This window comes from Halichoerus grypus, chromosome 5 (assembly GCF_964656455.1).
Source record: "Halichoerus grypus chromosome 5, mHalGry1.hap1.1, whole genome shotgun sequence".
NCBI classification, from domain to species: domain Eukaryota; kingdom Metazoa; phylum Chordata; class Mammalia; order Carnivora; family Phocidae; genus Halichoerus; species Halichoerus grypus.
Genome location: NC_135716.1, coordinates 186,904,566 through 186,916,334, shown reverse-complemented (window position 1 = coordinate 186,916,334; position 11,769 = coordinate 186,904,566). Strand labels below are relative to the sequence as shown.

Sequence of the window (11,769 nt, the reverse complement as noted above, 5' to 3'; positions counted from 1 at the left end):
CTAGCGGAGGACAGCTCAGAGAGCCACTTGAGGCCCAGGTCTGTGGGGACTGCAGGGCACCATCCATCATCTCTGGGGGCAGAGCCTGCCCCCCTCCCCAGTCTTCCCCATGAGGCCCTCCCTGTCCCCTCTCACATTTTAATCATACCCCCAACTCAATCTGGGCACTCCCTAACCCCCCAGCCTTGTCCCTTGGTACTTTTGCCATCAGTGTGTTTAGAGTCTGCCTTCCGCAGTGGAGTCCAAGTGCCTAAAGGGCAGACCTGGGCCTCTGTTTGCAGCTGTCGTAGCATCATACATTCATAAATAGGGAGGCTGTCGTTCCTGCGGACTTGGCACCAGGACAAGGGCCCTCTCGGGAAAGGGACCCCGATCTGCACCCCGGGACCCTTGTGCCTCCTAGAAAACCAGAGGTTGGCACCAGCTCAATCCCAAGATAGCTCACGCTAGGCCGCAGAGGGACCAGGTCACCCGGGGACAGCTAAGTTCCTAACATTTATTACAGTGGGTCATCAGCAGCAACAGGGGTGGGGGAGAGGAGCACTGGGCTCATTTGCCCTTCAAGTAGATCTTGGGGGTCTGCCAGCCCGCAGGGGCTTCCTTCAGGCCCGCCTTCAGCCAGATGCGCCTCAGGTCTCTCTCGAACTTGATCTGCAAGGGCACAGGAGGGACCACTGACTGGTCTGTGGCACAGTCACACATTTCCAGCCGCCTTGCCCCACCCTAGGCTGAGAGGCCCACCCCCCACACTTACCTGCTTCCGTTTCAGGCGTCCTTCCCGGACCTTCCGCCGCAGGAACCGGGTCCTCTTGACCAGTTTACGGTACTTGTGATGATTCATCTTCCGCCGGCGAATCTTCAGTACGTTTTTGCACTGCACCTGGGGTGCATCCCAGACCTCCTCCATCCCCTGCTCAGCCCCTTGCACTTGGCTAGGTGGACACTCATAGAGCTGAGATGGTGCCACGGTCCCTGGGGTCCCGGCATCTAGTCTGGGTAGGAGGTAGTGGGCGGTCAGCCAGCTCTCCAGAGGACTGATGGACATCTTCCTGGGCACCAGCATCTCCTCAAGCTCCAGCGCGAGCCCCCCGCCAGGCACGGAGGCAACTCCACTGGGGCCTGCTGGCCGTGTGTTGTGGCAGGGCCTGCCTAGCACCCCCGAGACAGGCCAGGGCCGACCGCAACCTGCGCGAAACCAGGCAGCAGTTACCACCCAAGCAGCTCCGCCAGGGCTGAGCACAGCCAACGCCGCCGCCCCACCGGGGAGCAGAGCGGCCGTCACGCACCAGGACGACCCGCACCTTATCCCAGCCGGGATTCAGGCTGATGTTCTCAGGCCCGGACTTTCCCTTTTGGCTACTTGGATGTTTACACGGCGTTTGTGTGGCCAGGCCCCCGCCTCCAGCTGCCAGGTGGGGGCCGCTGGGATTTCTTACCCCACATTCCTAACCCGGGGCGCACCCTGCCCATCTGCCTTGCCCCACGGGGCCTCTCACCTGCCCGAGGAACAGCCCTCAGCAGCGGAGACGTCAGGCGCACCAGGAACATGGTCCGCGGGTGGTGGCGGCCCCAGGTGCTCAGAGCGGCTGCAATACAGGTGCGCGTGGCGGTCACGCGGGAGTGGCCGGGGGCGCCAGGACTCCCACAACCCATCACCCTCATCACCCTCTCCCACCACACAGGGCTCACTCCCTCAAGCGACCAGACTGAGGCGCGAGCCCCTCGTCCGCCGCTCCGCGGCTGCGCCCCTCTGAGCAGTCGCCCACCCCTCCCCGAGCCTCAGCTCCAGCCCAGGGACCCACCACCCGGGCGGAGCCGACGCTCGAGGGCGCGGAAGGCCGGGACTGGCGCACGGCAGCCGCGGCTCCCAGGCCCCGAGCGGGCGGCCCCCGTCCGGCCCCAGCCTCACCCGACCGCCGTCCCCCTGCAGCCGCGGCCTCCCACCGACCCTCCCCAGACCTAAGCCGGGTGACTGAAACTGACCACTCTGTCGCCCAGTTTAGGCACTTCCGGTCCGTCCCCAAACCAGCCCCCAGTCCCGCGTGCGGCCGCCCGGCGGTACCCACTCCCGGCGCCCCCTGGCGCCCTCACGGCGTCCGACTCCGCGTCGGCGCAGGTCCCGCCGGGCCCAGAAAGCAGCCGTTTCCGGCCAGAGGAGCGGCCCACCCCGCCCACAGCCCGCAGGCTCGGCCCCTCCCGGACGGCGGCGAGAAAACTACATTTCCCACAATCCTAAGGGATGCCCTCGACCACATCACGTCCCGACCAACCAGTGGCTAGTCGTCCAAGGCGGGCGGAAGTGGCGTTAGCCCAGCGGCGGAAATAGAGTTCTCGGGGCGACGGAAGCGGCCGGAGCCACTGCGTCCACGGGGGCTGGGCCGGAGTCCCGCAGGAGGCGCGGGTGGTGCGTAAACGCGGCGCGTTTGAAAGCCGACGAGCTCCCCTCCTGTGCCTGTGTGTGCGCGGAACTCCCGGAAACCACCAGCACCTCGGTCTGGCTGAGTCGGCAAGGACAGTGGACCCTCTGCCCCGCGGCCTTCCAGGAGGTGCCGCTCGCTCGGCTTCCCAAGTAGCAGGGTCTCTGAGGTGCCCGCGAGCCCCCTGGGCCCCAGGTGCTGGCCCCGCCGCGCTCACAGCCCCTGGGCTGCGCCGACCCAGCACCCACTCCCAGGGGCGCCCAGCCCCCAGGGCCGGCGCTCCCGCTGCCTCCCGCTCGCCGCCAGCCCGCCCGACACACCCAGGCTGCCCCTGGGACCCATCTGTCCTTTCCCCGCCCGCCCTCCGCGCCCCCGCAAGAAGCGGCCTCTGGCCCAGGCTCTTCAAGGCAAGCCGGCCACGGAAGAGCAGCCGCACAGGGCTCGATACAAAAGCCGACACTGTAATGAGATGAGGGCCAGCAGTGCAGACAGACCACTAGAACGGGGACTGCAGGCCGTGCACAGGAACAAGCGAGCAGAACGACAAACTACACATTCTGGAACGTTCCAAATGTCCTGAGTAGAGAGAATTGTGTTTATTTAACCACGTAAAATGCATATATAGGAAACTTCTCTATTTGGGAGCTGGTGGCCTGCACTCAGCATCGCACAGATAAAAATATACGACTTTCAACACAGATCTAAATACCTTCACATTTTAAAAATCAGAATTCTCTACACAAGTTTTAAGCCGACAGAATTCAAGTTCTGAATTTTCATATATAGCTTTAACTTGTATTAAACACGTTTATTTACAGGGCGAATAGAGAATAAGGGGCTATTAAGGCCATTTTCTCATTGTGAAACACTGCAAAATATGTACATAAGTACAACCTAATATAGGCAAAGGTTCTAAAAGTCATTTTCTTGGTTTAACGTAATCGAGTATTGGTACGGGAGTAAAGACGGCCTGTCGTTAGCACCAAGCCACACCACCAGGACGTACACATCTGCTTCCACATCAAGCTGCCACAGGGCTGCTGCTGAGGCGGGCCCTGTGCTGACACGAGTGTGCGCCGTGCCCAGGCCGGCCTGAAGGGCACCTCGCCGGCCTCTTGAGTCCATCTCCAAACTCATCACAAGGTCCAGAGCCAACAGCCATTTCCAAAAAGAGTTGCACCGCAGGGCCAGTCATGCCACGGGTGCACACCGAGGGGCAAAGGGCAGCACTCTGGGAGCCCAGCGCCTCACCTCCGATGCCTGCTGTGCCCAGGGTGATCCCGCTCATAGCGATGGCTCGTGCGCTCGTACGACCGAGAACGCTCCCTTCGCTGATCTCTATAGTAATGACTTTTTTTCTTATATTTCCCGGAACTATCTGCCCGCTCCCGTGAGCGGCTTCGAGACCGAGAGGAGCTCCGACTCCGGGACTTGTGTGGCTTCTGGGTGGGGTACTTGCAGTCCTTAGACTTCCGGTAGCTCCTCACCTTGGAGCTTTTGTAGGGAACACCTCTGTGCACCTGTCTCGGAGGGGAGTCACTCCTGCTCCGTGAACGGCTCTGCGACTTGGACCCGCCAGACGTGGAGCCGCTGTCACTTTTTCTGTGAGGAAGGACAGCACCACCAAACAGGTGACCACTCACCCAACCACCTGAGGGTCAGGAGTGACTTTCCTGTGAGGGGCAGCCACATCACCAATAGCCACCCTGGGGAAAATATCCCTTGCCAGGTGCAGCCCCGCCCCCCCCGGCCCCCCATGAGCCCTGAGCAGCACATACCTCCTCTTAGGAGAAGCAGATCGTGATGGGGACCTTGAGTAGCTCTGCTCACGACTCCCACTCCTACTTCGACTCCCTCGCCCCTTTGGCAAGCTGAGAACAAATGGTGGGAACAGTTACAGGCTTCAAGTCTCTCCAGCCAACCCCAAAGGCCAGCTGGGGCGCTTGGGTACTCACCCATTCACCGGGCTGTCAGCCTTAACTTTCTTCACGCCCTCCATTTTCCTCTTGGCGTTCTTTACAGAGAGCGGGGAAGGCTTGTTTCCTTTACCTTCTTTAGGGGATTCTGCTAGAATCAAATACAAGAAGTTAAAACCTCACCACCAGGAGAACTGTTCTGAGAGAAAACACATTAGCAGAGCAAGGCAATACCACTTCTATGGGATTTACGGAGACTCCCTGTTCCCGGCCTGGGACTCAGAACCTAAACATGCACCCGAAAGACACAGAAAAGCCACCTGTCTCACTTGCCTTCCCTCAGGGACTGGGGATGTGCATCATGCTTAATTCTAACATGACCCAAAAAACACAATCTACTACCCCAGATTTATAAAATTTTCATCAGAAGACAAGCTAATTAGATGAGCTGGGTTAAAAAAAAAAAAAAAAAAAAAAAGGCATTTTGAAAAGCTTGTCCACGTCCCTCACTAATGAAAATATAAACACAAGGGGTGCCTAGCTGGCTCAGTTGGTGGAGTATGCAATTCTTGATCTCAGGGTTTTAAGTTTGAGCTCCACACTGGGTGTAGAGACTACTTAAAATACTGGGGCACCTGGGTGGTTCAGTCGGTTAAGTGTCTGCCTGCAGCTAGGGTCATGATCTCGGGGATCCTGGTATCAAGCCCCATGTTGGGCTCCCTGCTCAGCGGGGAATCTGCTTCTCTCTCTCCCTCCGCCCCTCCTCCCCACCCCACTCGTGCACACTCGCGCGCATACTCTCTCTCAAATGAATAAATAAAATCTTAGGGAAAGAAAACAAAAAAACTATGAAAACTCCTTTAGGAGTGACCTTCTCACTTCAAAAATCAACAAATGTCCGCTGGGGACCCTGGTGCCTGCAGAGAGCTCAGGCCAGCAGCAGACACAGTTCCAAGAGAAATCTGGAGAAAAGGAGGGCCACACACCCTCACACTCACCCAGCTTGGGGGCAGGTGAGAACCCTGAAGTGCTGTCCAGAACCTGGGTGCCAGCAGGCAGCAGGCCCTTAGCTTGTGCCTTGGCCTCTTCAATGGCGTGCCTTCTCTTCTCGACTTCACTTTCAAGGTGTGTAAGATCAACCTATGGGAGTCAGAATCCAAAGAAATTCAAGACCAGATGCTTCTAGTTAAACACAAATGCATATATTACATGAAAAAACATAGAACCTTTTTCCGAGTATAAAGCTGAAGGATTTTTAAGCAGATTTCCTGAATTTCGTCTTCAGTTGCTCCAAACAAAAGAAACCAATGGGGACGATTGGGCAAAGGGATCTGTAAACACAAATGCCATCACTGTTAATACTTTCTTTTTTGGCCAACAAGATTCTTAGGGCAATAAAAAACAAGCCTTGCTGGTCACCAAGAGACAGGCTTTTTATTGGCATCGATAAGCATAATCTGAAGAACACTACACAGAAGTTTACTGGAGGCTGGACAAAGAATCAGACCAGGATCCCCTGTGGTGGCGCAACACTGACCTCCAGTGTCCGGGCAGCAAGATAAATGCAGGCACAGGCGATGCTCTCAGGCTGGAACCTCACGAAGACATCTGTGCGAAGGCTGTCATTCATGTAATTCCTGAAAACCAAATGCAGGAAAGACTGCAACGCTCCGGGCACCCCCAGGATACCCGTGTGCATCATCTAGATACGATCACTACTCTACGCAGTCTACTCCTAGGCTTAGAGCTACACAGTCCTGTGAGGCTCAGGATTCCTGGAGAGACATTCTAGCTGCTTTTTGTGAGTACAGGGATATTACTGGAAAAAAAAATCTAAAAAGCTGGCTGAATGTCAGACAACACATGTTGCTATGAAAGAGAACCGACTTTAACTTTACTTTTCCCTCAACTTCTGGCTGTTCTCGTGCAAAGCACAATGCCTCAGAGAGAAAATGTCTACTGTAGTGGTTGAAATGTACTTGATGAAAGAAATCTAAATGCTCAAAATCCATAGTGCAGAGAAACATGCAAACTCAAATGAATGGGCTGAGCAGGCAGCCTGCGAGGGCTCTTCTGAGACAAGCCGTCCTCTTGCATCCCTTTTCCTCGAAGAGGTGCTCAGGGCCTGGCCCTTCTCCTTCCATGAGGGAGTCCACTTGGAAAGGGAAAACACCCCTGGGCGCATGGGAACATCATGCAGAGGAAGACTCAATGCCCAAAGGGAAGTCCTCTTCTCAGGCATATCAAAGAACCGTTTCCAAATTGTCCCATCTCAATAACGAGTCTTAAAATGAACATTCATAAAATCAGACAAAAGCAACAAAACACTACAAATTTCATCATAATCAATACATTTAAAAAACATTATTGTACTTTAAAAAATATAAAAATACAAAACATTTGCATTTTTAAAAGTTTAAGGGTTTTAAAATTGGCTACATTTTCAACATTTTCTTTTAGATATTATTTGTCTAGAATTTAATAGACCAAAATCAGGATCTCATATTCACATATCTCATCAATATTGCAAAAACAGATTCCATGAGAAAACAGTCGGATAAATGATACATTTGCTGCTCCTAACATACCCCACTATGGCAACCCTTGAGAGTCAGGCCACACACAGGGTAGCCGCATCCTGCTGTGTGATTTCACTGATACACCCCCACCCCAACCCTCGTAACTTTGCCTGAAACCCTGGAGAAGGTGACACACAAACCCACTCAGATTTCTCAGTGATCTATTCAACATATGCCAACTAGTGGCACCTGGCTCTGGAAGCTCTTGCTCCAGGCATCAAGAGATAATCAAGGAAAAGACCTACATGATGGCCCCAAGGCCATGGGTCTCAGAGCATTGCAAGCGAACAGTTCAAACACGTCATAAACATAAACATCAGTAACTTTTTTCGTTCTAATAAATTTTCAGTACTCAAATAGTGATACCATTAATCTATTAACTTTTAAATCCTAAAAACAAAACAAATGAAGTCCTTGAAATGTATATTTAAACTTATTGCTTATCTAAGTTACAATATAAAAAGTGTCCATGAAATAATTTAAAGATGCACACCTTTTACTAAAACGTGTCAACACTTAGCTGCTAAAAAGAGCAACTTTAGGACTTCTAGGAATACTGGCACAATCCCGTACTGAAGTGTGAATCCCCATCAGCCAATTCGTACAGCTTTCCACAGAAATGTTTTTAGGAGACAGGTACTGCATCTTTATTGCACACGTACAGCAGTTTTAAAGGGACAAGATTCAAGTCAAGACAGTGAACTCTCATCAATACAATTACCAAGCACGACAGGGTTAACAAGCAGCGCCACCGTCAGAGAACCACAGCAGCAGTCGGCCAGCACTATACTACCGTGCGCATACCACCATCTAGAGCCGGCCTTCGGTGGAGAGCCTGCACTGGATTGGCTGAGGACGGCCGCTGTCCCTGCACCAAAGCGCTTGGACAGTAGAGGAGAAGTCTTAGTCACTTACCCTCAGAGGCTACCCTTTGATTGAAAGAGTACAGAAAAGAAAAGTCAAAATAGGTTCTCTATTAGATAGGGCATAGCACCAGACAATTCAGGCAGCAAAAATATGACCCTTACAGACTTAACTCCGTGGAAAAAAATTCACAAAGCACCCAGCACTATTACTTCAGGTTTCATTTCTAACATATGCATTGTTAAAATCAGTCCCAGAGAAAGTTTATCCTAACCCTCCTTTTCCCACAGGATCCTCTCTAGTAAGAGGCAGTTAGAAGCAACTTCCAAGGAGACATAAAACCACTACATCGACGCTGGCACCTGTGGGAAAGATCCCGATGTGCCAAGTCACCAGCCCTCAAAGGGAAGCCCAGTGAATGCTCTCCTGGAAGGCCGGGGGAGGGTGTGGGCCACCTTACTGTTACACTAGTGCCTGATATTTTGGGAGGCTGGTTAGAATCTACACAGCAGGAACACTGGGCACTGAGACAACTCCAGCCCACAACCGGACTGACTACCCACTGCCCAAGTGCCTCAAATCAACATATTCCTGCACTGCCCTTGCTGGTCTCATAAAACAAGGAAGGTCAACTCACCATGAGGTCTGGACCAGGTGCTGGTTACGCTCACACTCTAACACCTGAAGGTACATAACGATTATCTGGAAGATACAGGTCAGCCAGTTATTACCAAGAACCCCGAGAACCCAAAATTCAGATCTTGAGAGCATCCATGCAGTAAATATGAGCCTCATGCTAGATCCCAGGGGTGGCTCCTGGTCATATGCCCGGTGCACAGCTCAGCTGGAGGGGAGCTTTTGCTGAGAGGCCCCGCTACCTGCTTTCGAACCCAGGCTGCACCCACAGCAAAGGCAGCTGCATTTTTCATGGCCATCACAAGGCTGATTCTCATTCTCATCTTCGACATAGTTTCCACCAGTGAGATCAGCTTGTCCTAAACATCTCTGTACCCTCGTCACCACTTTACACAAAACATGGTGTGAAAATACTTTCAGCAAAAAAGAAAAAGTCTAAAATCTATGGTAACTTATCAAGAATTTGAATTAATACCAGAAAGTCAAACAAACAAGAGAGAAAAAATATGAAGAAACCCACCAATAAAAAGGGAATAAAGGAAAGGTGCAAATTGCAATCTTTTTTTTTTTTTTTCAAGTTTATGCGTCACATAAAAGGTTCCCGTGGTACTGTATGGCAGCCGTGCTCAACTGTCATGCGCTGCAAAGCTGCTTTAGTTCATTTCCAAATAAAGGGTTCAGAATCCTTCCAATTCCCCACTAGAGAAAATAAAGCTATCACTAAAGCAACTTTACAAAATAAGCTGTTGAGAAAAAAAAACGTAAACTAACAGATTCCATTTTTACAAATTCACTATTTTTTTTGAAAGCCCAAACTTAAAAAATAACCATTCCAAAACTCCTGAAAACATAAAATTAACAGGTAGTATAAAGACAACTAACAAACTACTTTCAGACTTTAGATATAAACTGGAAAAACAAGTCAGGAACACATTTACTCTTCTTCAGAGTTTTCAATCTTGGTGAGAACGGAGCAGTCAGGTGGGCTCCCGTGGCAGCTGGGCCCCATACCCACCTTGTGAGGGTGCTTCACGTGGACACAGAAACCCAGCTCTTTGAGAACTCGTCTTTCTGCCTTTATAATCTGATTCTTTAAGTTAACGTAATCTTGATCCAACAGCAGAGGCACAGGTTTCCTACACAGACAAAGCACACGTCCACATAAGGGTCAAATAAAACAACGTCTTTCAAATCCCAGTTACCTCCAAGTGGTGAAAATCCACTGTAAACACCACAATATAGATGTAGCCTTTAACAAAACCAGAGACTCTTCCTCAAACCCCAGTGCTAACCTGCTTATCCCTTCTCAACAATATTTTCTTTTCCTTCCAAACAGTTCTCTGATGCACAACGAACACAGGGCGGAAGGTTTCAAAATCTCATCACACAAGTACTAACCGCACATTACCCGGCTCAAGACAAAAGTGCATGTGTTATGGGTGAATGGAAAACCAAAGAACCAACGGCAGTAGAACATGTAAACAGCCTGAGGCTCTATTTTCCAAAGGACCGTCCACCTGAGGAGCATAAAGTCTGGGTTGTCCAGGCAGTGGTTCTCAACCAGGGACAATTTTGCTATCCCAGGGCCAGGTCTGGGGACGTTTTTGGCTGTCACAACTGAGAGATGAACCGTTAGCACCTAGTTTGTAGAGGCCAGGGATACTGCTCAATATCCTACAATGCACAAGACAGTCCTCACAACAAAGAATCATCCAGCCCAAAATGTCAACAGTGCGAAGACTGCGAACCCAGCTCTAGGACATTCAGCGACAGGCATGGGCGAACAGGGAGACCAATGTCGACAAAGCCATAGCCACAGTTCCCTGCCTTTTTTACTGTGGCTCCTTCACTCATTACACAGCATCTGCTGGGTACCTCCTGGGCAGCAGGCCCTCTCCTGGACACAGCTTAACACCTCACACCCTGAGTTTTGTTTCAGAAACGTCTGTGGAACTTAACCATAAAAACAAGGAGACTCACTTTTTCTCTCTCAGATGCCGAAGGCGATGAAACACATTGATGACATCCCGGATCCGTCTTGGAGCCTCCTCTATTTTGGAGGCCAGGTGAACACAAGCCATTGACACATGCTGAAATGCAAGCATTGCAACACACACGTGTGTTCCTTCCACTCATCACCGTCTCCAACGGCTCAAGAGGAGAGATGAAGAGCGAAGAGCAGGGGCACCCAAGGAAAAAGCCACCGCGGGGAAACCACTCTACGTCCAGGGGGCTAGGATCCCAATCCCTCAGGTACAGCACTCCAAGCCCCAAAACAACAAACCCGGGGTTCCCCTCCACGTATTTCTGCGGGAAGGAAATACCAGCAAACCCTTACCTCCATGGAATGCTTCACAAAAGACTTGGTGTAGAAAAACCGCTGGAACAGCACCTGCCCGGTAGCCATAGCCACCTGGAGAAGAGAAACGTTCCCATCACTTCTAAAGGCACAACTCGCAGTTAAGTCTCTTGTTTCGTGCAACTGACACAGACCCAGACACTAAAACGTTCTGCAAGCCCACAAAGGCTCTTCGCGTCCCGCCGCCTCGTCCCCCTCATCGCCCCCGAAGGACAGCAGCGGTGAAACGCGGGGCCGGGGTCGGCGCTGGACCCGGCCCCACCGCCAACAAAGGGCCCGGCCGCGTCCCCCGGCGCCGGCGCGGCGGTTACCTCGGCCCGAGGCTCGCGGCCGCGCCCTCACCTGCGGCAGGCGGAGCAGGATGCCGGCCGCCTGGATGAGCTCGCAGCCCACCACGCGGAGGTCGGTCTCCGTATCGGTGTCGAGGCCGCTCGACATGGACGGCGTGAAGCGCAGCTTGTCGTCAGGCAGGAGGCAGTTCTCCAAAGTGATGAGCACCCCGGAGTACAGCCGGTCCCCGATCAACATCCCCTGTGACCCGGGGGCTGCGCTCCCCGAGCCCGGGGCACAGGCCGCTGCGGCGGGAGCCGCCGGCCCCGGAGCGCCGGCCGCGACCGTCGCCGCCGCCGCCGCCATTTTGTGCCGCCGACTCCCCTTCGGGCTCCTTCCCGGCAGGGCGGCTCCTCGCGACGCACTACGTCCGCGACCGCCCCGCCCCTCCACGTGTCATTGGTTCGGTCTGCGGACGACCCGGCGCCGCCTTGCCGCGATTGGCTGGGCGGCCTACCCGTCAGCGTTGCGGCCGACGTCGACGCCGTAGCCCAGCGCGGGCGGGGGCGGGCTCGTTACCCAGAGAGCCCCGCGGCGCCCGGGTGAGCCCGAGGTCCACATCCCGACCCGGAAGCACTACCCCGGGGGCCGGCCCAGGCGCCCTTAAACTCCGACTTCCCCGGCGCGGCCGTACTTTCAGCACAGAGACCCGGCAGCTCGTGGAGCTC

At 53.3% G+C, this 11,769-nt stretch overlaps 2 protein-coding genes across 7 annotated transcripts; both read right to left on the bottom strand.

The window, feature by feature from the left end:
• Positions 1–482: 482 nt before the first annotated feature.
• Positions 483–2,141, bottom strand: AURKAIP1 (aurora kinase A interacting protein 1). 3 transcript variants are annotated; one of them, XM_036089615.2, is made up of 4 exons: positions 1,984–2,141; positions 1,497–1,586; positions 755–1,185; positions 483–651 (listed from the first exon to the last, which is right to left on the bottom strand). In XM_036089615.2, the coding sequence occupies exons 2-4, from the start codon at positions 1,546–1,548 to the stop codon at positions 550–552; spliced, it is 585 nt and encodes a 194-aa protein (XP_035945508.2). In that variant the 5' UTR covers positions 1,549–1,586; positions 1,984–2,141; the 3' UTR covers positions 483–549. The 3 variants fall into 3 exon arrangements, with proteins under 3 accessions (XP_035945508.2, XP_035945509.2, XP_035945510.2); XM_036089616.2 differs by lacking the exon at positions 1,984–2,141 and adding an exon at positions 1,910–1,928; XM_036089617.2 differs by lacking the exon at positions 1,984–2,141 and having other exon boundaries at positions 1,497–1,765.
• An 850-nt stretch (positions 2,142–2,991) lies between these two features.
• CCNL2 (cyclin L2) lies at positions 2,992–11,456 on the bottom strand. Of its 4 annotated transcripts, none has more exons than XM_036089607.2 (11): positions 11,114–11,452; positions 10,751–10,825; positions 10,393–10,502; positions 9,428–9,548; positions 8,414–8,478; positions 5,871–5,970; positions 5,560–5,664; positions 5,332–5,473; positions 4,373–4,484; positions 4,196–4,288; positions 2,992–4,019 (listed from the first exon to the last, which is right to left on the bottom strand). In XM_036089607.2, exons 1-11 carry the CDS (start codon positions 11,405–11,407, stop codon positions 3,665–3,667), a joined length of 1,572 nt encoding a protein of 523 aa, XP_035945500.1. In that variant the 5' UTR covers positions 11,408–11,452; the 3' UTR covers positions 2,992–3,664. The 4 variants fall into 4 exon arrangements, with proteins under 4 accessions (XP_035945500.1, XP_035945501.1, XP_035945502.1 ...); XM_036089608.2 differs by having other exon boundaries at positions 4,373–4,481; positions 11,114–11,451; XM_036089609.2 differs by lacking the exons at positions 8,414–8,478; positions 9,428–9,548; positions 10,393–10,502; positions 10,751–10,825; positions 11,114–11,452 and adding an exon at positions 7,406–7,817 and having other exon boundaries at positions 5,871–6,617.
• Positions 11,457–11,769: the final 313 nt, after the last annotated feature.

Excerpts from the sequence above, each read along its gene's own strand:
- AURKAIP1 (XM_036089617.2), bottom strand. The coding sequence starts at position 1,662 with ATGAGGGTGATGGGTTGTGGGAGTCCTGGCGCCCCCGGCCACTCCCGC. Across the intron at positions 1,186-1,496 it reads GAGGGCTGTTCCTCGGGCAG|GTTGCGGTCGGCCCTGGCCT; the intron begins GTGAGAGGCCCC and ends GGTTTCGCGCAG. Across the intron at positions 652-754 it reads GACGCCTGAAACGGAAGCAG|ATCAAGTTCGAGAGAGACCT; the intron begins GTAAGTGTGGGG and ends GTGCCCTTGCAG.
- CCNL2 (XM_036089607.2), bottom strand. The coding sequence starts at position 11,407 with ATGGCGGCGGCGGCGGCGACGGTCGCGGCCGGCGCTCCGGGGCCGGCG. Across the intron at positions 8,479-9,427 it reads ACGTGAAGCACCCTCACAAG|ATAATCGTTATGTACCTTCA; the intron begins GTGGGTATGGGG and ends TGTATCTTCCAG. Across the intron at positions 5,665-5,870 it reads TTGCTGCCCGGACACTGGAG|ATCCCTTTGCCCAATCGTCC; the intron begins GTCAGTGTTGCG and ends TTGTGTTTACAG.